General features: G+C 37.1%; 1 protein-coding gene across 6 annotated transcripts in view; it reads right to left on the bottom strand.

Annotated features, from left to right (window-relative positions):
* LOC149835607 (COP9 signalosome complex subunit 5-like) overlaps positions 1-24843 on the bottom strand; it is a 40667-nt gene extending 15824 nt beyond the window's left edge. Inside the window, exons 1-4 of one of the 6 annotated variants that reach the window (XM_090008621.1) lie at positions 24583-24843; positions 24058-24483; positions 20730-21011; positions 20406-20553 (exon numbers count right to left, since the gene is read on the bottom strand). In XM_090008621.1, the coding sequence (XP_089864747.1) occupies positions 20406-20553; positions 20730-21011; positions 24058-24447 (820 nt within the window). In that variant the 5' untranslated portion in view covers positions 24448-24483; positions 24583-24843. Of the gene's footprint in view, positions 1-20405; positions 20554-20729; positions 21012-24057 lie in introns of all 6 variants that reach the window. The other 5 variants (XM_090008623.1, XM_090008620.1, XM_090008624.1 and 2 more) reach the window with 5 other exon arrangements.
* Positions 24844-25090: the final 247 nt, after the last annotated feature.

Genomic DNA, 25090 nt, shown 5'->3' with positions numbered 1-25090 from the left:
ATTTCCAACTAGAACTTTTCTTTCATCAAGGCCTTTTGAATTGGTGCATTCGGATGTTTGGGGGCCTTCTCCGGTTATGTCTAAAGGGGGTTATTCATATTATATCACGTTTATTGATGATTTTATTCGGTATGTTTGGATTTATTTCCTTAGTCATAAATCGGAAGTATTTACTTTCTTTAAAGATTTTCATAAAAAGGTTCAAAATCAATTTCAAAGTAACATATCTATTTTAAGATCTGATTCCGGTGGCGAATACTTATCTCACGAATTCCAAAACTATTTAACCCAAAATGGCATTTGCCATCAAAAGTCATGTCCTAGGACTCCCCAACAAAATGGCCTAGCGGAAAGGAAACATAGGCACATTATTGAAACCGCTAGAACATTACTTATTTCTAAGAATATTCCAAAGAAGTTTTGGGCCGAAGCCGTCTTAACCTCAATCTATCTAATCAATAGAATGCCCTCTTCTAAGTTAAAAAATGCTTCTCCATATGAAAAACTCTTTAAATTTTCACCCGATTTCAATCATCTTCGTATTTTTGGTTGCAAATGTTTTGTCCTATCACACAAAAGGGATAAGTTATCTCCAAAAGCAATTGAATGTGTTTTTCTAGGATATGGTGAAAATCAAAAAGGGTATAGATGTTATGATTTTAAGAATGATAAATTATATATTTCAAAAGATGTAACATTTCTAGAAGAAGAAAACGGTTTTGATAAACTAGAAGAAACAAATGAAATTGACTATATATTCTTATATGATCTTATTGATGACATACAAGAAGATTTTCTTGAAAACATTGATGATTCTCGTGAGGTATCCCCTCTTGACATAACACCCTCAAATGATAGTGATTCTAATATAAATGTTCATGATAGCGATACCAATATAAATGTTTACTCAAGAAGAAATCAAGAAAATCCTATTAGTGCCCTCGAAAAATACTCTCAAATTTCTGAATCCACTGAGGAACCACAAGTTAGGCATTCTTCTAGAATATCAATACCTCCAAATAGGTTTGTATCCTATGATTCCTTAACTCCCAACTATCGGGCATGTTTAATAACCTTACACTCTTATTTTGAACCGGCACACTATAATCAAGCTAAATCTATACCTCATTGGGTTGAAGCAATGCAAGTTGAACTTAATGCGCTAAAAAAGGCCAATACTTGGGAAATAATTAATCTACCCTCACACAAAAAACCTATTGGTTGTCGCTGGGTCTTCAAAGTTAAAACTAAAAGCGATGGCTCTTTAGAACGATATAAAGCTAGATTAGTTGCTAAGGGATACTCCCAAGAATATGGCATTGATTACGAAGAAACATTCGCTCTTGTAGCTCGAATGACCAGTGTTAGGACTTTAATAGTTGTTGCATCAACCAAAAAATGGCCTATTTACCAACTTGATGTAAAAAATGCTTTTTTAAATGGAAGTTTAAGTGAACAAGTTTATATGGATCCGCCACCCGGAATAAATCTTAAGCAAGGTCAAACTCTTCGGCTTTTAAAGGCATTATATGGCCTTAAACAAGCTCCTAAGGCTTGGTATGATCGTTTCAGTGATATCATGATAAAGTTAGGATTTCACTCTTGTTATACTGACACTGCTCTTTTTGTTAAACATGCAGGTTCTAGTATCGTAATTTTGTTGCTTTATGTTGATGATATGATTATCACTGGGAATGATCAAAATAGTATTATTAATGTTAAAAATATGTTAAAAAATAATTTTGATATGTCTGACTTAGGTTTTCTCAAATATTTTCTTGGAATTGAAGTTGCATATTCTCCTAGAGGATATATTTTGTCACAGATGAAGCTTGCTGCAGATATATGTTCTAAGTCTGGGATTTCCGATGATAAGAAAGTAGAGACTCCCGAGGTTATTAATGCCAAATTGCGGTTGGAGGATGGGGTTCTTCTGGAAGATCCTACACCTTACAGACAACTCATTGGGTCTCTTACCTATTTAACCATCACCAGACCAGATATCACTCATGCGGTTCACTCTGTTAGCCAATTTCAGCATGCTCCTACAACTGTGCATATGAGTGTTGTTCTCCGAATCATCCGCTACATTCGGAATACCATCAATAAAGGGCTATTTCTATCCTCCTCTTCTTCCTTGAATCTTCTTGCTTATACTGATGCAGATTGGGGAGGTAATCCCAATGATCGAGTCTCAACTACTGGTTTTTGTGTGTTTCTAGGAGACTCTTTGATTGCCTGGCGATGCAAGAAGCAGCAGAAAGTTTCACTATCATCCACTGAAGCTGAGTACCGGGCTATGGCAACCACGACAATGGAACTTGTATGGCTTCGCAGTTTGCTTAAAGACATGGGAGTTGATATCACCGAAGCCTCAAAGCTTTGTTGCGACAACAAGAGTGCCATCTATATTGCGAGCAATCATACTTTTCATGAGCGTACAAAACATATCGAAATGGATTGTCACTATGTCCGTGACGAATTCTTGCGAGGAACTATTTCTCTTCCGTATGTCACTTCAGAATATCAGTTGGCGGACTTCTTCACTAAAGCTCTTCCGGCTCCTCGCTTCATGTTTCTTCTTGGCAAACTTTCTGTCATCTCCCCGTAAAGTTTGAGGGGGGGTGTTAAAATGTATCTAATATATATATATATATATATATATATATATATATATATATATTCTATATATTACAAAATACCCGATAGGGGTAGTTTTGTAATTTCACAATAGTTGTTTTAGAAAACAACTATTTACAGTTTTCATTTAAATGTATTTTTCTTTTTTTCTTTTTTCCTTTTATTTTTTGTACTTTTTAAATAACAAAAAGGGGCTCCAACATAGAGTCGTTGGAGCCCCCAACGGTCACAAATGTGACCGTTGGGGGCTCCCAACGACTCCATGGGAGCCCCCTTTTTGGCTCCCCTTTTGAGGCATTTTGCCTCCTCCGCTCTCCTCTTCCTTTTGTATAAATAGGGGTGATCCCCTTGTATATTTTTCATTCTTGAGAGCTTCTCTCTCTTTTCAATAAGAGACTTTGTATATTGTTGCCTTCTTAAAGGCTTGTGCTTGTATTGTCCCTTCGTGGACTTGTGATATTGTCTCTTTTTCATTGTTGTATGTGCTTGTATGCACTCTTTATATTTCCGCAATATCTCATTACACCCGCACCCAAGTTTTTTTAAAGTGCTGAATCGCCGCATCCGCACCCGCACCTATGTGACAGTGGCTAGTGTATGCACTTTGTGTGCCTTTGTATTTGCTATTGATTGGCTTTTGTATTGTTCATTTGTCCACTTGTGGTTGTATACTTTGTTCTTTGTTCTTGTATGCCCTTAGAGGCTTTATTATTGTTTCTGCTTATTTCATTATATAGTATTAAAGTCATAGGCTCTTGGGATCGTATGACTCTTCTCCAAAGTTCGGGGTTGCGGCAAAGAAGACATCTCTCTCAAATAGTTGTTCTCTCCTCAAAAAATTGGTGAAAAAGAACCTATGACGGTGATCACATTCAAGTTAAACAACTCAAACTACCTAATGTGGGCCGCCGTTATGGAGAACCATCTTAAGAGCAAGAAGCTTTAGAGGTATGTAGGTGTCACATGTGAACCACAACTCACCCTCACCAAAAAAGATGGAGATCAAATCAAAGCCCTCGATGATGAAGAAAGAGAAAAAGAACTTAAAGAATATCAAATTAAGGTGAAGGATTGGGAAGCCAAGAATGCTATAATCCTATCTTGGTTCATAAATAGCATGGAACTAAATATAGTTGCAAACATTGTGAAATTCAAGAAAACCTGTGATGCATGAATCTTTCTTAAAAACATGTTCATGCAAAAAGACTTGGCATGACAATACATACTTCAAGAGAAGATTCACACCACAAAACAAGGAGATAAGAGTGTAAGATATTACAATAGCACTCTCTCTAGTCTTAGGGATGAATTGGCCTTATTCGAGACTAAATGGGAAGGAGCGATCATCAAAATGCAGCAAAGGCAATTGAAAAAGGAACAACTCTTTACGTTCCTATTCGGATTAAGACCCGAATTTGAGCAAGCTAGGTCCTTAATTTTGCATACGACCACTACTTCACTTATGAGGCTCTTGCCGAAGTTTACGAAGATGAAATCCGTCTTGGCATGAACAAAGGGAGTGAGGAAGTTTTTGTCGTGTCAAGACCCGGCAACTATATCAAGACATATAAACATCCTCATTTTGAGAAGTATAACAATAGTGGAGGAAGGAAAATAATGTCATTTTTGCAATGAACTGGGACATATTAAACCAGAATGTCCTAAGCTCAAAAAGAAGACGGCAATTGTTGAAGAATCATCAAAAAATGGTGAAGATGCAATCAAGAAAGAAGGAGAACTTAAGGATACTATCAACCAATCAACCGAAACACTTTAACAATTCCTTAAGTCATCCTCAACTCATACTACCGGTGTCGGCGTCTACACATCCTCTCCTCCCGATATATTTTCTTGGATACTTGATTTCGGTGCCTCTTTTCATATGACTCCTCTAGAAACCCTCTTATCAGAATGCACTAAACCTTTTTATAACTCTCATATCTCTATGGCCAATGGAACTAATTTGGAAATCAAAAGCATTGAAATTTTTAAAAATATTTCAAAAGATTTTAAGTTTCTAAAGTTAGAGTTATTTCAAAACTCAATTTAAATTTATTTTTGCTATCTCAAATTTCGAATTGCGGGTATGAGGTCTCCTCAAAATGTTGGGTGCAGGATCCCTAGTTAAGGAAGCTAATTGAGGAAGACCATAGGAGGGGAGATCTCTACTACATGGATTTCCTTCATGTTCCCAAAGAAGTTTTTAATTTTGTTAAGGAAACAAATATTGATCTATGGCATAAAAGATTAGGCCATCCAAATGTATCTAAATTGTCTCATTTTCCATTTTTGAAAGACTCTTGTCTTGAAAAAGAATTCATATGTAATGATTGTATTCTTAAAAAAATGAAATTAATTTGGCTCTAGAACTTTTGTCTCTTAAAAAACCCTTTGAACTTGTGCATTCGGATGTATGGGGACCGGCTCTGGTCATATCGAAAGGAAGACTTCCTTACTACATTGTATTTATTGATTAATACACTAAATATACTTGGATTAATTTTCTTAGGCAAAAATACGAAGTTTTTTCATGTTTTAAAGAATTTAACAAACTCATGCAAAATCAATTTCAATCCAATATTGTTACTTTTAGATTCGACTCGAGGGGAATATTGATCAAATGACTTTAAAAATTATTTAAAAGAAAATGATATTTCACATAAAAGATCTTGTTCAAATACTCCTCAACAAAATGGTTTGGCCAAACAAAAAACATTCATATCATTGAAACAACACAAACCTTACTTATTTCTAAAAATGTTCCAAAAAAAAATTTGGGCCAAAAGTGCACTTACCGTCGTATATCTTATCAACCGGATGCCCTCGTCTTCTTTGCAAAATATATCTCTAATTGAAAAACTTAAACAAATCACTCCTAATTTAAGTAGGTTAAGAGTTTTTTATGCAAATGTTTTGTACTTATTGAAAAAAGAGATAAATTGTCCCCTAAAGCTATTGAGTGTTTTTCATGGTTATGCTCAAAACCAAAAAAGGTATAAATGTTATGATTTGAAAAGTGACATTATATATTTCAAGAAATGTGAATTTTCTTGAAAAGAAAATGGTTTTATTGTGGATAAGCCTAGGGATGATTCTGAGTATTCTTTCTTATTTAATTTGTTACCGAAGAGAGATTTTGTTAATGAAGAATTGGAAAATGAGCATAAAGAAATTATGAATATTGATGATTCTAGTAACTCTTTTAAGGATGTTCTAAATCATGAAATTCAATCATATTCTAGAACTTTTGAAAATCCTACATGTGCACTTGATAGGTACTCTCAAAATTAACTTATTGAAGAACCTCGTGTTAGAAAATCAAATTGATCATCTAGACCTTCCCAATAGGTTCGTTGCCTATGAGACATTCTTGTTAAAATGTAGTTTCTCTTTTATATATATAGAGAGAGAGAGAAAGATACATACACATATATATATTGTATATATATGTATATGTATCTATCTAAGTATATATATAAATATATATCTCAAACACGATGAGGGTATTTATGTAATTTCATGTATTTTACGCATATTCTCACTGAAGAATATGTTTGTACTTTTTTCAATTTCTTTTTTGTATTTTTCTTTTTACTTTTTCTTCTTTTTCTTTTTTGGATTGATGTGACATGAGGAGGGCCTCAATGCACATGTTGGAGCCCCCTCCAACGGTTAAATTTCTAATCGTTGGAGGGACTCCAATGTATGTATTGGAGCCCCCCCATGTCTCCTTTACATTATAAATAGGGGTGATCCCCTTTAGCTTTTGTTATCCTTTTGTAAAGCCCCTTTTGGGACCCAAGTTGATATTTTTTATGCTCATGTGCATGTGTATCCGTGCCTTTGTGCACTTGTGAGAGTTCTCATTTGTGCCTTTATGCACACTTCGTGTTTCTAGCATTGTGTTTATACACAAAATCTCTTTTTATAGAGATTTTCACATGGTATCAGAACAAGGTTGCTTGGAGAAAGAAATTCGTGAAGTTCTTCACAATATCAAGTGTCTCGTGAAGCGTGCCTTCAATTTTTTGGTGATTGGCGTAAAGACTCATCTTCATCCAATATTTTAGAAGATTGCTAAAAGTAAGATTTAAAATCTTATTGTAGTACGTCCCCTTTTCTCTCATCTTACCTCTCTAATGGGTGAAAAAGGCTCCCATTTTTCTCTTGGTTTCAAGCTGAATGGCTCCAATTATCACGTATGGGCCGGAAATATGGAAGCCCACATTAAAGAAAAAGGGCTTTGGGGTTATATTCAAGGCTTGATTCAGGAACCAGAGCCTAAAATTACGTTGATTAAAGAAGGCAAAATCAAAATTCTTGAGGGAGATGAAAGAACTAAGGCTCTTGAGGAGTATAATTAGAAAACATGAGTGGGAAATGAAGAACTTCAAGATCTTGTCATGGATTTTTTCCTTCGTTGAGACAAGAATTAACGCCAATATTATAAAGTTTAAAAAGGCTTCTCAAACGTGGGAGTACCTTGAGAAGATGTACACTTCTAGGGATTTGTCCCATAAGTATTACCTTCAAAAGACGACGTTAACCCTTCTTCAAGGGGAGGTGACTATAAGGGAGTATTTTGCTGAACTCTCTTCCATTTGGGATGATCTTGCTATGCTCGAACCCAAGTGGAGTGAAGAAGCCATAGAGCTCCGTCATAAACAACTAGAAAAAGATTGATTTTTCAACTTTTTGAATGGGCTAAGGCCCGAGTTTAAGCAAATTAGATCCTCTCTCCTATCCTCCTTCACATCTCCCTCTATTGAAGACGTCATTACAAAATTAAGTGAAGAGGAAACTCGTATGGGCATTAGCAAGCAAAATCCAAGTGTTCTTGCAATGCCCACAAATCAAGAAGAGTGTGATGAAGCAAATGTCGCTTCTAGGCCTGGAAACAACCTGAGGACATATAAACCTCCTCATTTCAAAAGCCAAAATCAAGGAACCATTGGTAGTCAAGGCTAAAGAAGAAACTATAGCAAAATTGTGTCACTTTTGCAAAGAGCCGGGTCATATCAAACCGGTTTGTCCCAAATGGAAGAAATTACTAGCAATGGCCACCACATCTCAACCACAAAAAGAGGAATCTACAAATGGAGCTCTCTCTAAATCAAATTATAGAAGCTCTTCAACATCTTCTTAAGGGAGCTATTTCTGGTGCTGCCGTGTCTACTCCTCCTCTAACTAAAACTTCTTGGCTTTTAGATTTAGGTGCTTCATTTCATATGTCTCCAAACATTTCCTCTCTTTCCGAATATTTTGAAAGTTCGTCACCATCTTTTGTTTCAACCGTGCACTTCTCTTGAAATTAAGGGAATTGAAAATTTTAAAACCCAAAACTTTCTTATTCCTAAAATTAGATTTATACCAAAATTGAATTTCAATTTATTTTCCGTCTCTCAACGCTCGGACCTTGAGTGTGACATTCAATTCTCATCTAATAAATGTTTAATATAAGATCATCGGTCTGAGAGGTTGATTGGAGAAGGCTCTAGGAAGGGAGACTTACACTATATGGAATCTCTTCAAATTCCTAAAACCCCCTTTTGTAATGTGGCCCAACATAAAGACATAAATGTTAGGCACAAAAGACCTGGTCATCCCAACATCACCAAGTTGTCCTATTTGGACTTTGTTAAAAGTATTTTCTCTTGTAATGATTGCATTCTTAAAAAAAATGAGAAATATGCCTTTTGAACAAAGATCTATGTTTACCACTAAACCTTTTGAAATTATTCATTTGGATGTTTGGGGACCGGCACCCGTCATATCCAAGGGAGGTTTTGCCTATTATGTGATTTTTGTGGATGATTTTTTACGATATTATTGGATATATTTTCTCAAACATAAGCATGAGGCCTTTTCATGTTTTAAATCATATCATATGATGATCCAAAATTAATTTAATAGTAATTTAAAGATATTTAGGACCAATTCCGTAGGTGAATATCTCTCTAATGAATTTAAAAAATATCTTGAAGACTATGGTATTGTCCATCAAAGATCGTGTCCTAAGACCCCACAACAAAATAGTTTGGCCGAAAGGAAAGCATAGGCATATCATTGAAACCACTAGAACCCTTCTTATTTCCTAAAGTATTCCAAAAAAAAAATGGGCCGAGGCGGCTCTTGCTTCCGTTTATCTTATTAATGGTCTTCCATCCAAAAATTTAGATAAAATCTCTTTTTTTGAGGCTCTATATGAAAAAGAACCCGATTATAATAGATTGAGAGTGTTTTGTTGTAAGTGCTTTATCCTTACAGATAAAAATGATAAACTCTCACCAAAAGTCATTTCTTATGCTTTTCTTGGCTATTCTGAAACCTAAAAAGGGTTTCGATGTTATGATACTAAGAATGGTAAGTTATATGTCTTAAGGAATGTAACATTTTTGGAAAATGATAGTGATTTTGAAAAGAATGAATCTCATTTGGAAAATACAAACTATTCCTTTCTTTTTTATTTATTATCTAAAGATGATATCTCTAGTGATGATGAATCAACATTTAACAGTGACAATAAAGTGGTTGAAATCAACAATAATTCTAACCCTACTACATCTCAAGAAGAAAATATAATTAGAGACCCTATCACCTATACTCATAGAGATAGACACACCTTTAGAAGTGTTGTTGAGCAATATAGTGAACCTAGCGAATCTATCTCAACACATGATTCAAACCCTAGAAGAACCGAAAGAATTAGAACTCCCTCTAGATTTGTATCATTTGATTCTTTCTCTCCTAAATATCGGGCTTGATTAAGTGTCATTCACTCATATTTTGAACCGAAAAATTTTGAAGATGCCAAACGATGTATTGAATGGAGAGAAGCCATGGAAAGTGAACTCAAAGCACTTAGGAAAGCCAACACTTGGGAACTTCAAACGCTTCTCAGTGGAAAGAAAACTATAGGATGTCGATGGGTGTTTAAAGTCAAAACCAAAAGTGATGGATCTCTTGAGAGGTATAAAGCTCGTCTAGTAGCTAAAGGGTATGGTCAAGAATACATAATTGACTATGAAGAGACATTTGCTCCAGTAGCTCGTATGGTTACTGTCAGATGTCTAATCACCATTGCTTCCATTAGAAAATGAAATATTTACCAAATGGATGTCAAAAATGTCTTTTTAAATGATCTTTAATGAAGAAGTCTACATGGATGATCCACCTGGTATGAAAAATCCTAAAAATAAATTTTTCGTCTTCGTAAAGCTCTTTATGGCTTGAAACAAGTTCTCAAAGCTTGGCACGATAGGTTTAACAATGTAATGACTGAAAATGGTTTCTCTTTGTGTTATACTGACACTGCATTGTTTGTTAAGAAATCTGATGCAGGAATTATTATATTACTGTTATATGTTAATATGTTGATAACAGGAGATGATACTAAAGGAATCAAAAGTATTAAATCTATCTTGACTTCAAAATTTGAAATGTCAGACTTAGGATTCTTGACATATTTTTTGGGAATTGAGGTTGCTTTTTCTCACAAAGGTTACTTTTTGTCTCAAACTAAACTTGTTTGTGAGATCCTTGACAGATCAAGAATCACAAATGACAAGGTCTGTGAAACTCCTGAAATAGTAGGTTCGAAGATGAAGATTGACGATGAGATTCTTCTAAAAGATCTCACACCTTACAGGCAATTGGATGGATCCCTAACGTATCTCAGCATTACTAGGCCTGATATTTCTCATGCAGTACATGTTGTCAGTCAATTTCAACATGCACCTACTACAGTTCATACGAGTCTCATTCTTCGCATCATCAGATACATAAAGGGTACAGTAAACAAGGGAGTATTTTTATCTTCTTCTTCTGAATTAAGTTTAATTGCTTATACTGACTCTGATTGGAGAGGTGATCCAAACAACTCTCACTCAACAACTGGTTTTATATTTTTTTTAGGAGAATCGTTAATTTCTTGGAGATGCAAGAAGCAACAGAAAATATCACTTTCATCCACCAAAGCTGAGTATAGAGTCATGGCATCTACCACCATAGAGATTGTTTGGATTCACAGCTTGTTGAAAGATATGAATATTCAAGTTCTAGGGCTCACAAAATTATGTTGTGATAATAAAAGTGCAATCTACATTGTCAAAAATCACACATTTCATGAGCGCACGAAGCATATCGAGATGGACTGCCACTATGTTCGTGAAGAATATTTAAGAATAACTATTGAGCTTCCTTATGTTACATCAGAATATCAACTGAGAGACTTCTTCACCAAGGCGTTGTGCTCTCCAAGATTTAACTTTCTTCTTGGCAAACTTTCGGTTGTGACACCCTAAGTTTGAGGGGGGTGTTAAAATGTAGTCTCTTTTATATATATATATATATATATATATATATATATATATATATATATATATATATTGTATATATATATATTGTATATATATATATATGTATCTATCTAAGTATATATATATATATGTATAAATATATATCTTAAACTCGATAAGGGTATTTATGTAATTTCATGTATTTTACGCATATTCTCACTTGAGAATATGTTTGTATTTTTTCCAATTTCTTTTTTGTATTTTTCTTTTTACTTTTCCTTTTTTCTTTTTTGGATTGATGTGACATGAGGGGGCCCTCAATGCACATGTTGGAGCCCCCTCCAACGGTTATATTTCTAACCGTTGGAGGGGCTCCAACGTATGTGTTGGAGGGGCTCCAACGTATGTATTGGAGCCCCCCCATGTGTCTCCTTACATTATAAACAGGGGTGATCCCCTTTAGCTTTTGTTATCCGTTTGTAAAGCCCCTTTTGGGACCCAATATATTGAAGTTGATATTTTTTATGCTCTTGTGCATGTGTATCTGTGACTTTGTGCACTTGTGAGAGTTCTCCTTTGTGCCTTTGTGCACACTTCGTGTTTCTAGCATTGTGTTTATACACAAAATCTCTTTTTATAGAGATTTTCACAATTCTCACCTAGATATAGAGTTTGTCTTATGTCTATTCACTCTTTTTATGAACCATCAACCTACAAAGAGGCCAAATCTATTTCAGAATGGGGTAGATGACATGAATATAGAATTAGGAGCCCTTGAAAAAGCAAAAAACTAAAAAATTCAACCTCTACCTATAGGGAAAAAATCTAAAGGATGTAGGTGGCTTTATAAGGTTAAGACTAAGGGAGATGGATCATCAACAAGATATAAGGCTAAGTTAGTGGCCAAACCTTATTCACAAGAGTATGGAATTGGCTATGAAGAAACCTTGGTACCCCTAGCTCGTATGACCAATGTAAGAAACCATGTTGTGTTAGCATCCATTAGGAAGTGGCATGTTTACCAGTTTGATGTCAAAAATGATTTTTAGAATGGAGACCTAAATGAAGAAGTGTACATGGACCCTCCTTCTAGTCTTAAGATAGAGAAAGAAAAGTTCTCCGTTTGAGAAAAGCTTTGTATGGGCTTAAGCAATAGATTTAGTAATGTTATGCTAAATTTGGGTTTTAGATCTTGCTATACTAACAATGCTCTTCTTGTCAAAGATATAGGTGTTGACATTGTTATTCTTCTATTATATGTGGATAATATGATTATTACTATAAATGACAAAAAGGAAGTTGATGAAATTAAATAATTCTTAAAAAATATTTTGATATATTTGATCTTGGTATTTTAAGATATTTTTTAGGTATAAAAATGGCTAACTCACGTAGAGGATATATATTATCACAAATGAAGTTGGTTGTAGATATCATTGTCAAATCAGGAATCTCTGATGATAATAGAAAGTTGATATGCTGGTCATCAATGCAAAACTAAGATTCGAAGATAGAACACTTCTTGAAGATTCAACTCCATGCCGACAATTGATTGGATCCCTAACTCGTCCATTACAAGTCCAGATATTGCTCATGATCTGCATTCTGTCAGTTGGTTTCAGCAAGTACCAACTACGATGCATATGAGTGTTGTTTTGATAATCGCCGGATATATCAAAAATATTATATCCAAAGGGTTTTTCAACCACTACATGGAGCCCCACATAGCCTATATAAAGGGGTTAAAACCCCTTCTTGATTCAATGTTTTCTCTTAAGCATTTGTTATTAGGCCCGCTTTACTATATGGTACGGAATGTTGGGCTGCTAAGAGACATCATATTCAAAAAATGAGTGTAGCTGAGATGCGTATGCTGAGATGGATGTGTGGAAATACAATAAAAGATAAGATTCGGAACGAGGAGATACATAAGAAGGTAGGCGTTGCACCCATTGAAAATAAGATGAGAGAGAATCGTTTACGGTGGTTTGGACATATTCGGCGAAGGCCTAATGATGCTTCAGTTAGAAGGATGGAGAAATGGGAAAATATATTAGTTAAAAGAGGTCGGGGTAGGCCTAGGAAGACATGGATGGAGGTGATAGGAAAGGATATGAATGCTTTGAACCTCACCGAGGACATGGCATTGGATAGAAATGATTGGAGGAGAAGGATTCATGTGAAAGACCCAGAATGATTTTCTTTTTTGGTTCATATCGTCGACCCCAATTGTTTTGGGATGAAGGCGTAGTTGTTGTTGTTGTTGTATTTGTTATTAATAAAATCTCATATTTTTTATATTTGCTTGTGATTGCCCTTAGTGGCTATTGTATGCACTTTGTGTGCTTTTGTATTTGCCATTGATTGGCTTTTGTATTGTCCATTTGTGGACTTCTTGTTGTATACTCCGTTCTTTGTTCTTGTATGCCCTTGGAGGCTTTATTATTGTTTCCACTTGTTTCATTGCAGTTCATAGAGTTACTGCAAATTGCCATGTGTCAAAGATAAAAAATGCAAATTCTTGCACCTCCTTGAACCTAGAACAGCATTCAATTCCATGTGTTGTTGCAGCCTAAACTAAAACCATCTTCTTATAGAGCCAAAGGAGTCAACTCTACCGGCCAGTATTGGATTGGATGGGATTTTGTGGGATACATTTGTAAGGGGATATGGCTTTGATGTTTCAACCAAGTCAATGTACCTGATCAACCAGTTCACTCTGGTGGCACGGATAAGGAATTAAGGATGCTTGGTTTGCTTGACTGTGCCAGATGGCTGGATAGTCCAAATTAAATAGACTCACTTTTTATGCCAAGCAGTCATTAAAGAGCACCATCAAGACCTATTTTGACCAGATATACAGACAAACTATGCTAGGTTTGACAGCACATTTCTGGATATAGTAGCCTTTGATATGGCAGGGAAAATGACTTCCTAAATAAAAAATTCAAGATATACAGGAAAGATGTAAAAAGAATTATACTAGTTCATCATTAGTTCAGTTGGTGCAACATCATCAACCTCTTTATAAACCCAGACAAGAATTTAAAAAGTAAGAAGGAAGACCAAATGAAAGCCTTCCAAGGCAATGAGAAATCGGAGAACAAATCAAATTCCTTTTATTATGAAAAACTATGCAGGGTAGATAAAAAAAATTATAATTTAAATAATTATACATACGCACGTGTTCTTGACTTGTACAATTTTTCATGTCCTGTATATACATATAGCAATAATAATAATAATAATAATAATTATTATTATTATTATTATTATTATTATTATTGTTGAGAATAGGTGGTTTTTAGTTTAAGTTCTTTTATATTAGAGGTCTTTTGAAATTTTGTTCTCATAAGGACTTAGATGTAATTTTTCTTTTTAGCCTCTCTCTATTTAATATAGAGAGAAGCCCTAATCTAAGTTTTCTATTGTGCAGACGTCTCTCTCTCTCTCTCTCTACACACACAGGTGGCTGTGCATCGCATCTTCTTCTACATGGCATCAAAGCCCTCGATCTCGGGAGCGTGATCAACAGGGACTGATCTTCACCAACGAAGAACAATAACCCCACGACTTTTTAAAATCAGGTTTGGTGTTGTTTGATTGTGGAAGATCTGATAACAGATCTGGGATGTTACCCAGATCTGTCGTCAGATCTAAGGAAAAGATGTGGAGCCGTAACCCTTGAGCTCCTCATCTGGATCTCCTGTCGTGACCTTGTGTTGCCGAGTCCTGTTCCTGCCATGACGTGAGATCTTTCCTGTGTTCGTGAGTTGTCGAGTTGTGTTCCTGCTGTTTGGGAGCAACAGAAATCTCCATTTCCTGTGTTGTCGTGATTGCTGAGTTCTTTCCTGTGTTGATTGCGTGTGATCAAAATTTTGCTGAGTTCTTTCCTGTGCTGATTGCGTGTGATCAGAATTCTGCCGTGATTACAGATTTCTTTTCTGTGTTGATTGCTTGTGATCAAAATATAATTGATCTGTTTAACTGTGCCCTGAAGACTTATTGGATGTCGTGCCTTATATGTTTGGAGAACAGCAGGTGTCGTGAATATTTGTTTTGCGACTGCATACTATCATTGGTCGTGATGTGTTTGGGCGCAGCAATGTTCGTGATTCCTGAACTTTAGTTGGTTTAGTTGGTTGGTTTATTTCAGAATGTGGATTTCAACAATCGTGATTCCCTGCTGTGTCGAGTTTTTTTTGGAAAGAAGCATGGTAGTTTAAGTTATCCTTCTGTCGTGGAAAACAGCAGGTGTGATTTCCTGTTGTGTTGAATTTTTTTCTGTTTGTGGGCTGTTGTTTTTGTGGAAACAGCAGGTGTGATTCCCTGCTGAGTTGAAAATTCCTCTTGAACACTTGTTGTTCAAGTAAGGTAATCTGATTTTTTTTAATTGAATCACATCTTCAGTATGGTTGAAACTTCAAAATGTGATTCCAAAATGGAACATATTGGGGAGTATAAGGCTTTTGCCAACCCCTTCTCGTATGGCTCTTCCGTAAGGTTGAATGAAATCAACTATGCCAGGTGGTCCAGAACTTTTATGATGTCGGTATTTGGACATCGTCGAAAACATATTTTGTTGGAAGGCGAACCCATTGAGAAATTGGAAAAATATGTTACTTGGGATGAAGATAATGACATAGTTATGTCATGGATCATGAATAGTGTTGAACCCCATATTGCAGATGGATTGATCTACTATAATACAGCCAAACTGATGTGGGACAATCTTCGTGATACATACTCACAAGAAACGAATGTGAGTCGTATCCTGCAAGTCGAACAAGAAATATATAATTTGCAACAGGGAGATCAGACCTTGGCCCAGTACTATGCCTCTGTCAAAGCTGCATTTGAAAGACTTAATGCTCACAGGCCTCTTTGTTGCTCGAAGCAAAAGGATCATCAAGAACAAACCATGGTTGCTCGCTTTCTTACAGGTCTCTCTTCAGAATTTTCTGTTGCAAAAGTTCAAATGTTGACTGGATCAGATGTTCCTACTCTTGCTGATGCATACAATCGTCTGAGTAGACTTGCGATCTCTCTTCCACAATCTCAGTCTGTGACTCAGTCATCTGCTCTTGTTGTCTCATCTGGTTATGGGCGTGGAAATATTCAGAATATCAGAGGACGAGGTTGTGGACGTGGTATAGGAGGCAGAGGAAAGCTTCAATGTACATTCTGTGGAAAATCTGGACATTTAGAAGATCGGTGCTGGGATAAGCATGGTCGGCCAACCTCTTCTTCATCAAAGTCATATGCTCCTAAAGCAAATGTTACTACTATCGAGGCAACAAATGTACAGGACAATATCTCTGCAAGTGACAGTAGTATCACCCTCAGTCGTGCTGAATATGATGAGTTGATAGCTCTTCGTCCTTTGAGTTTCACCCCTCCTGTAGCTAGTGTTGCCTATTCAACCGGAAATCATCTTCATCCGACTGACAGTAAGTGGATTATTGACTCTGGTGCATCCAGACATTTGTGTGGAAATTCACTTGTTTTCTCAGATATAAAGGATATTAATGCTCATCGAGGAGTCTCATTAGCCGATGGGAGTTCCTCCCCGGTCGTTGGTCAGGGAAATATTTCTATATCCTCCTCATTACAGTTGCAAAATGTTCTTCATGCTCCAAACTTTCTGTTAGTTGCCTTGTAAGAGAGCAAAACTGTAGAGTAATATTTGATCCAATGGGTTGTCATTTTCAGGATTTGCTGACGGGGAAGAAGATTGGTGGAGGCTATGAAGAAAATGGAGTCTACTATCTACATCATCCAATGGGTAATGTTCATGCTGCAGTGGAACACTCATTCAGTCCTGTTCAGTGGCATCGTCGTCTTGGTCATCCTTCTTTGTCAAAGCTTCGTTCGGTCTTTCCTCAAATTCCTTCTACCACATCATTTCAGTGTGAAGCATGTCAATTGGGAAAGCATCATCGAAGTTCGTTCCCTTCGAGTCACAGTCATTCTAGTAATAAAGTTTTTGTCCTAGTAAGATTCCTACTAGGACTCAGTGTCGTTATTATCTTGTTATTGTTGATGATTTCTCTAAGTTGTCATGGGTATTTTTAATAAAAGAGCGATCTGAAGTTCCAAGTATTATCAAATCCCTAATTCTTGAAATAAAAACTCAGTTTGAATCTACTGTCAAGATTGTTCGCACTGATAATGCTCTCGAATTTAAATCAAAAGGTCTGTTACAATTTTACCAAGATCATGGCATCCAACCACAAACTTCTTGTGCCTATTCATCTCAACAAAATGGGGTGGCTGAGCGCAAACATCGGCACCTACTTGATGTTGCCAGGACCATTATGATTCAATCCAATGTTCCTGCGTTATACTGGGGTGATGCGATTACCACTGCTTGCTATCTGATCAACCGCATGCCTTCGTCTTCTGTGGGTGATCAAATTCCATTACCTATCCTAAAACCTAATGCCCTACTTTTATTTTCTCACCAAAAATATTTGGATGTGTTTGTTTTGTACACAAACTTGGCCCTGACCGTGATAAATTAGCCGCTCAAGCTACAAAATGCATATTTATAGGTTATCCAAAAAAATCAAAAGGGCTATCGATGTTATGATCTCATTTCTCGCCGAGAGTATGTCAGTGCGGATGTATCTTTCTTGGAATCCTCTCCATATTACTCTATTTTCGGTTCCCCACTGCAGGTTGATCCAGCTGAGTCTTTTTCATTACTTATACCTCATTTTCCTTTGGAATTTGTGCCCTCATTACCGAACCAAACTTCATCCTCTTCCAGATTTAATAATCCTCCATTGGTATATGTGCGTAGAGCTCCACTTCCGCAAGAGCCTTCATCTTCTTCTTCTCCTGAGATAAGTTCTACTGACAATAGTGATCGTCAGGATGATGATAACAGGCCTATTGCTCTACGAAAGGGGACACGACAATGTACCTTATATCCCATATCTCATTTTGTCTCCCATGCCAGAATTGGACATCAGATGAAGTCTTTTATTTCAGCCGTATCTGCTGAAATTATCCCTCTGAACTATCAACAAGCAGAACTTGATAATCGCTGGAAGCTAGCTATGCAAGAACAAATGAATGCTTTAGTATCTCAGCATACCTGGGATCTAGTTGATTCCCCAGCAGATGCTGACATTGTTGGATGTAAATGGGTATATACAATAAAGTACAAATCTGATGGTTCTATTGAAAGTTACAAGGCCAGATTAGTAGCGAAAGGGTATACTCAGACATATGGTATTGACTTCTTTGAAACTTTTTCTCTTGTTGCACGGATGGGTATCATCCGTCTTGTTCTCTCAATAGCTGTTCAGCATGGTTGGAGCTTGTGCCAATTAGATGTGAAAAATGCATTTCTATATGGGGATCTATCTGAGACCGTTTACATGCAACAACCTCCAGGATTCGAGGTTGAGGGGGAGTGTTAGAAGGTGTGTAGATTGAGAAAGGCGATTTATGGCTTCAAACAAAGTCCTCGTGCATGGTTTCAAAAGTTGTTTGAAGTGATGTCAAGCTTTGGCTTTAATAGATCAGCAGCAGATCATACACTTTTTATAAAGAAAACTAGCTCTGGCATAATTGTTATGGTGGTATATGTGGATAACATCATTCTTATAGGAAATGATGTGAAAGCTATTGAAGCCACAAAGGCTCATCTTCAAAAACACTTTGTTACAAAAGACCTTGGTTCACTCAGGTATTTTCTAGGTATAGAAGTTGCTAGGAGCCGTGAAGGGATGGTTTTGTCTCAACGGAAGTATGTTTTTGACTTATTAAAGGAAACGGGCATGTTGGGAGCTAAACCAGCAAATATTCTCATGGACCATAAAGTTCAGTTGTTTGAAGAAGGGTCAAAACCAGTTGATAGCAAAAGTTATCGCTCCCTAGTAGGGAAGCTATTATATGTAACTGTGACCAGGCCGGATATTGCTTTAGCAGTAAGCAAAGTTAGCCAGTTTATGAACAAACCAACTGAGGTACACTGGAATGCAGCCATAATGATTCTCAGATATCTAAAATCCTCTCCTGGAAAAGGGTTATTGTTCAGGAAAGGTGGAACTCTGGAGATAGTAGCCTATTCTGATGCTGACTATGCTAGATCTGTAGTAGATAGAAAATCTACCACAGGATTCTGTTCTGTAGTAGATAGAAAATCTACCACAGGATTTCTGTGTGTTTTTGGGAGACAACTTGATTTCATGGAGAAGTAAGAAACAAAATGTGGTTTCCAGGTCGAGTGCAGAATCAGAATATCGGGCTATGGCCCAAACAACTGCTGAATTGATGTGGGTTCGCACTGTTCTTCATGATCTCCAGGTGAAGGTTTCCTCTCCAATGACCATGATGTGCGATAACAAAGCGGCAACATATATAGCAAACAATCTTGTCTTTCATGAGAGAACAAAGCACATTGAGGTTGATTGCCACTATGTAAGAGATATGATTCAAGCTGGTCATATCACTACCAAATACCTAAAGTCGGAAGACCAAGTTGCAGATATGTTTACAAAGCCTCTTGCTAGGCCAAATTTCTCAAAATGTTGTGACAAGCTGAGCATGATTGATATCTATGCTCCAGCTTGAGGGGAGTGTTGAGAATAGGTGGTTTTTAGTTTAAGTTCTTTTATATTAGAGGTCTTTTGAAATTTTGTTCTCATAAGGACTTGGATGTGATTTTTCTTTTTAGCCTCTCTCTATTTAATATAGAGAGAAGCCCTAATCTAAGTGTTAACGAGTTTTCTATTGTGCAGCCGTCTCTCTCTCTCTCTCTCTCTCTCTCTCTCTCTCTCTCTCTCTCTCTCTCTCTCTCTCTCTCTCTACACACACAGGTGGCTGTGCATCGCATCTTCTTCTACAATTATAATAACAACAACAATTACAAATACATGTGTGTGTGTGCATGTGTCCCTAATTACCACTTCTTGAACAATTTTCATGTCCATAACAAGAAAGTCCTATTTCACACAAAGTCTTGAGTGCAGAAATGTAGGACAAGGGAGAAGGAGCAATGAAACAGATTCAAGCTCCAAGTCAGCATGGATTCAAGAGAAAATCGGAGGGGGCTTATGTCTCGCTACTTGAATTTTTCCCTCCCTTTGGCATTGATACTATCCAAGCATGTAGGAATAGTAGCAGTTTTTGTAGGATCAAAGTCTACAGAAGACACTCCAATATCTTCATGAACACATTCACAGAAAGGGCTCTCTTTGGCTGCAGGAGAGGAAAAGTGAGGATCCATAACCCTATTGTATCAGGGCATTTGTGACCTAGGTACTCATACAAAATCTAAATCAAATCCTACTAAGAGGTCACTACACCAATATTATATGGAACTAGTATACAATAACTAATACTACAACACTCAAGGAAAACCAGTGCACATGTAAACTAACAGAATGAAAAGAGAATCATGCAAGACATGATCCAAATAAAATAACAACCATGACATTCACATCTAATACTCACCAAGATCTGAAATTTGTCCTGCAACATAGTCCCTGTTTCCCAATAGTGGAGAAGACGAAAGTGTGTTCACCCAATACTTATTCCACAAGAGGTCTAGGAGGTGAGAATCAAGAGAGGATTTGAAGTATGTTATATCCAGGGCATAATACTGCAGAACATATCCAGATATCAGCAAAACGTTAAATGTAATACATGGAAGAACAAATAGACAAGGCATAAACAACAATAACTATTGCAGAATCACAGGATAGAGATATCACAGCTTATGAGATCAAAATGAAGTGAACCATGAGAATAGAAAGCATTATACTTGGCCAAACATACCTGCTTGCAATGAACCCCAAAATCTTCAATTTTGTTCAGAGGAATAGTTTGATATTCAGAGACAGGCTCATCAGGAGGCTTGTAGCCCTGAGGGTATGTGCGAAATGCACCAATCTCAACCTTTCCAGCAGAGACAGTCCTTGTAGGGTCTATGACAACTGCCAAGAATGGCTCCTGGAATTGTTGATTGAGCATCTGAGTGGACACATCTATACCAGAAAGCCAGCACCCATAACCAGGATGAGAATGGTACCATCCAACCACATTCTCCAAACGACCAGCCTGCCCAATAGAAACAATTAAACTAGGTTCATGTTCAGTCTCACTGCAACAGCCAAACTGAACAAAGTTTCATCCAAGAAATCTCTGTAGATAAAGCATAGTTTTAAGAGTAACAAGCAGAGGCCATCAAAGATATGAAAATACAACTAACAAGAAAGAAGCAAGAAGACACAAAATTTTGTACTCTATAAAAAGCAAAGTACATCAACAAACATACATAGCAAATGCAGGTCTTCCATGTTCTTGTAGAGAAAAGGAAGACAAATAAAGGCATAACAAAGACCCATCTAATAAGTAACACAACCTGCCATCATGTTAAAAGAGGGAATCCCCTCTCTATAGTAATGTTTTGCAGCAAAGATCAGTTCCATATCCTTTGAACTTTCATCGTCAAAGATCAATATGTTAAGTGCCACAAAGTTATGTCAGTGTCTCCAAAGTTCATCATTATCCCACCTTTTACACCCAATGAAAGCACATCCGCGCACTAACATGTTTTTCCTTTTTTTCATTTTGCTTTACAAAACAACCTACCAACTGAATGCATGCATTATCTACATTGCCACAGGAATACAGTATGCATGGAAATATCCTACAGCCTCGTAAAGAAATTAATAATAGACCAGATTAGATTGCATAGAAATTGTTGCTTCTAATATAGAAACTACCACAGTTTGCCATTCTATCTTTTTCTCTAAGAGGAAGCTTAGTCTGATTGACACTAAATTCCAGGCTGTTAAAAGCAAATGAAAAGCTGTACTATGAGAGGTGGTGCTTATTTGTGTGAATATACACCGGAACAGTTCTTTCATGTTCTGTTATGTGCTCACATGCACAAGTAACCCTCCTCTCTTTCTTTTGCATGTGCATGTATATAGGATAATTAGTTCCTCCTAACACCTTACAGTGTGATCAAGGAATGAACAGTCTTAGTTTTCAATGTTACAGGTGATTCTTTCTTATTTTGAATGTGTAGCTGTGTTTGCCAATGTTTGTTCATTAGAAAAGCATGGTTCGGAACTTTGGCTCAAATTATTTCAATGAGAAAGAATTTTTTGCTGTAAATTTTATATGCAATATGAACCTGTTGATTTCCTTTACAAATATGGATGAACATAAGAATTCTCTAATCTAAAACATTGTTTCCACTAAACGTATAGAGAGCCCATTTGTAGGGTCTGATTTGCAAAACATGTGATAAAAGATTGAAAACTAAAACTGTCAACTCCTTGTTCATACCATAATTTGTGAGGAGTTACCAATCTCTCTCTCATGTATGTATGTATGTATGTATGTATGTATGTATGTATGTATTTATTTATCTTTAAAATTACCATCACTTGGCTTTTAATTTGTGTCTGCCTATCAAATGAAATGTGACTACCTCATCCACCTTTCTTTGAAACAAGGGGGGTTTTTTCAGTTCTATCTGTGCTTCAAACAAAATCCAATTGTGAAAGCGTTTCACTTATTGTTGCATTTTTTGGATCCTCCAAATGAAAATTTCTATCTGATTCAGAAGTTCTTTTCCAAAAATCAAGCTTTGCTGTTCAGGATCTTTGACTAACCATCCCTTAGAAGGTGTTTTAAAAGTTCATTGATTCCTAACATAATGGATTCAGCAATGGCTCACCAAGAACCCAGAGTTCTCACTTGATCCAAAATGTGTGATCTGTAGGCTATTCTGAAATGATAGATTAATCTGCAAATAAACGATTTCATGCAGTTCCATTCCTTTCTCCTGAAATGTACCAATTGGCTGATATGGCTCTAACATTTAGCACGCTTTCCACCACTGAATACTGGACAGGCACAAAGGAAGAACACTTCCAAGTTTTAAGGAGTACCAAAAAGTAAATCATGAGTAGGGCTGGTAAACGAGCTGAATGAGCCAAGCAGATCCGGTTCAAGCTCAGTTCGTTTACCATTTAAGTCAGCTAGAGCTCGGCTTGTGTTCATAACTAGATGAGCTGAGCTCGAGTCAGCCAAGCTGAGCCACAAGCTGGTCATGTAAAAAACAAATATGTGAAAGGCAGTAAATCCAACATTGGGATTTGAGCCCCAAATCTCTCTCACTTTCCATTTAGTCTAACCAGCTGTACAAAGATCACTTTTTGTGACAAAGATTGCATTTAATTTATATATGCTATATCCTTATGAGTTTACACTAGCTGAACCGAGCCGAGAACCCCTTGTTTGCAACATGATGCTTGTGGTCGGCTTGGATGACGTACCGAATATGAAGGAGTTCATGGCCAGCTGAACCACTAGCTGCTCGGCTTGTTTCCCATCCCTAATCATGAAATCTTACCACCCACCCACTACCCACCAGATGCAAGACCAATAAGTGGTAATTCACTTGAGAATCATCGACATGTCTCAGGAAAAGAAGTTCAATATATAGTCCTTCCTAAGCCCTTATGAGATGAAAACAGTCTACCTCAAACGAAGCACTATACATCTTTGACTCCCTTATTTGAATCTACCCCAAATACTGAAAACTGTAGCTGTTCATTAAAAAGTTCTAGTTGGCAAACCAAACGTTCAGGAATTATCTCATATTTAAAAGGGCCATCAAGTGCATTCTGTCTAGGTCAGTCTTATTTTTTCCTAATGGAAGGAATGAGAAAAGCCTAGGAGGTCAGTCTTAATCTTCTGCTTTTCCTTTTTCTTTTTGGCAATAAGTTGCCAACTGCAGGATTCGAACCCCACGTTCCATGCTGACAGCTCAAGCACTTTATAGTTAAACCAAACAATGGCCCTCAATTTGTTTCATACTTGAGTTATAAAAAAAAGTAACGCAACAAATTATCTTCCTAAATTCTCTGCAAATTAGTTGTTCTGTGCATACATTGTCCTCAAATGATAAAATCCAACTTTGTTTACTAAAATTGGAGATACTCAAAGAGTGCACCAATCCAAATAAGCATAGAATATGATCGAAAGCCATCGTCAGCATCTCCATGCACCAATTCAATTAAAATTGGAGGAGATGCTCAAAGAGTGCACCAATTCAAAGAAAACGAGACCAATGGAGGAGGCAGACCTGCTTGTTCGTCTGCGAATAATCAACCATATACTCATAAGCATCCGCCTGAGCATTAACCCTAGTTTCGGTCCCTTCGACCGGGAGGGCGAACGCGTCCATGACGATTATGGTATCGCCGTCGGTCTTTCCCTGCATCAGCCCCATCACCTCAATCGTTCCCCCCGAGCGCGCGTGCACCACCATCTTCAGCAGGGCCAACGCAGAGACCTTTACCTTCTTGAAGTAATGCGGTTCATTGTTCCACGGCTTATCCTGCTGCGTCTTCGCCTGCGCCGCTTCGTTGTAGAAATAGATTGAGTCCGAATCGGGCACGTCCATACTAGCAATGTTGTTCTCTAACTCCCATGTCTGCTGCGCGATCGCCGCCGACGTCGACAAAGGCTCCATCTGCTCCAACAACGATGCCCTAACCCTAAAAAAAAACTAGAAAACGCAAGGATCGACGAACAGAGAGGTAAAACCCTAGAAATGATAACTTATTGCCAGAAAGAAGGAAGGATCGAGTTTCACAGAGAACCGTACCCTAGATGTGGAGTTGATGGCGAAAACCCTAGAATTAGAGATTATCTGAAACAAAGGGAAAGGCCGGACGACAACCCTCGCGATCGAAAGATCCGGTGCCGTGAAACGGATTCTAGAAGCTTCTGGACAAGCGCATAGCGGCTTCTAGAAGCTCCTAGATATCGGAATGGATCGAGGGCGACGAGAAACCCTCTAGGAACGTAAAAAACAAAAACTCTCTAAGGTTATGCAGCGGGACCCTTCCGCTCGCGAGGAGGAGAACAGAAACAGAAATAAGCAGGAAAAAAAAAGGTTCCCGGAAAATAACGTTTAAATTTTAAAATATATTTCAAATTTCAGGAAAAAAGATATTTAGCGAAATCCGTCCAACTTTTTGACGTCATTTGTCACAAAAAAAAAAGACTCATGGTAAATTAGAAGTTTTAAATTTTGGGTGGATCCCTAATGGAAAGATTTTTTTTCACAAGGTGACATGCACTAACTGCTCCTACCAAACATACATAACCCC

This window comes from Nuphar pumila, chromosome 6 (genome assembly GCF_984573655.1).
Source record: "Nuphar pumila chromosome 6, dmNupPumi1.hap1.1, whole genome shotgun sequence".
NCBI lineage: Eukaryota > Viridiplantae > Streptophyta > Magnoliopsida > Nymphaeales > Nymphaeaceae > Nuphar > Nuphar pumila.
The sequence above is the reverse complement of the archived record's forward strand: the minus strand, read 5'-3'. Positions and strand labels throughout refer to the sequence as shown.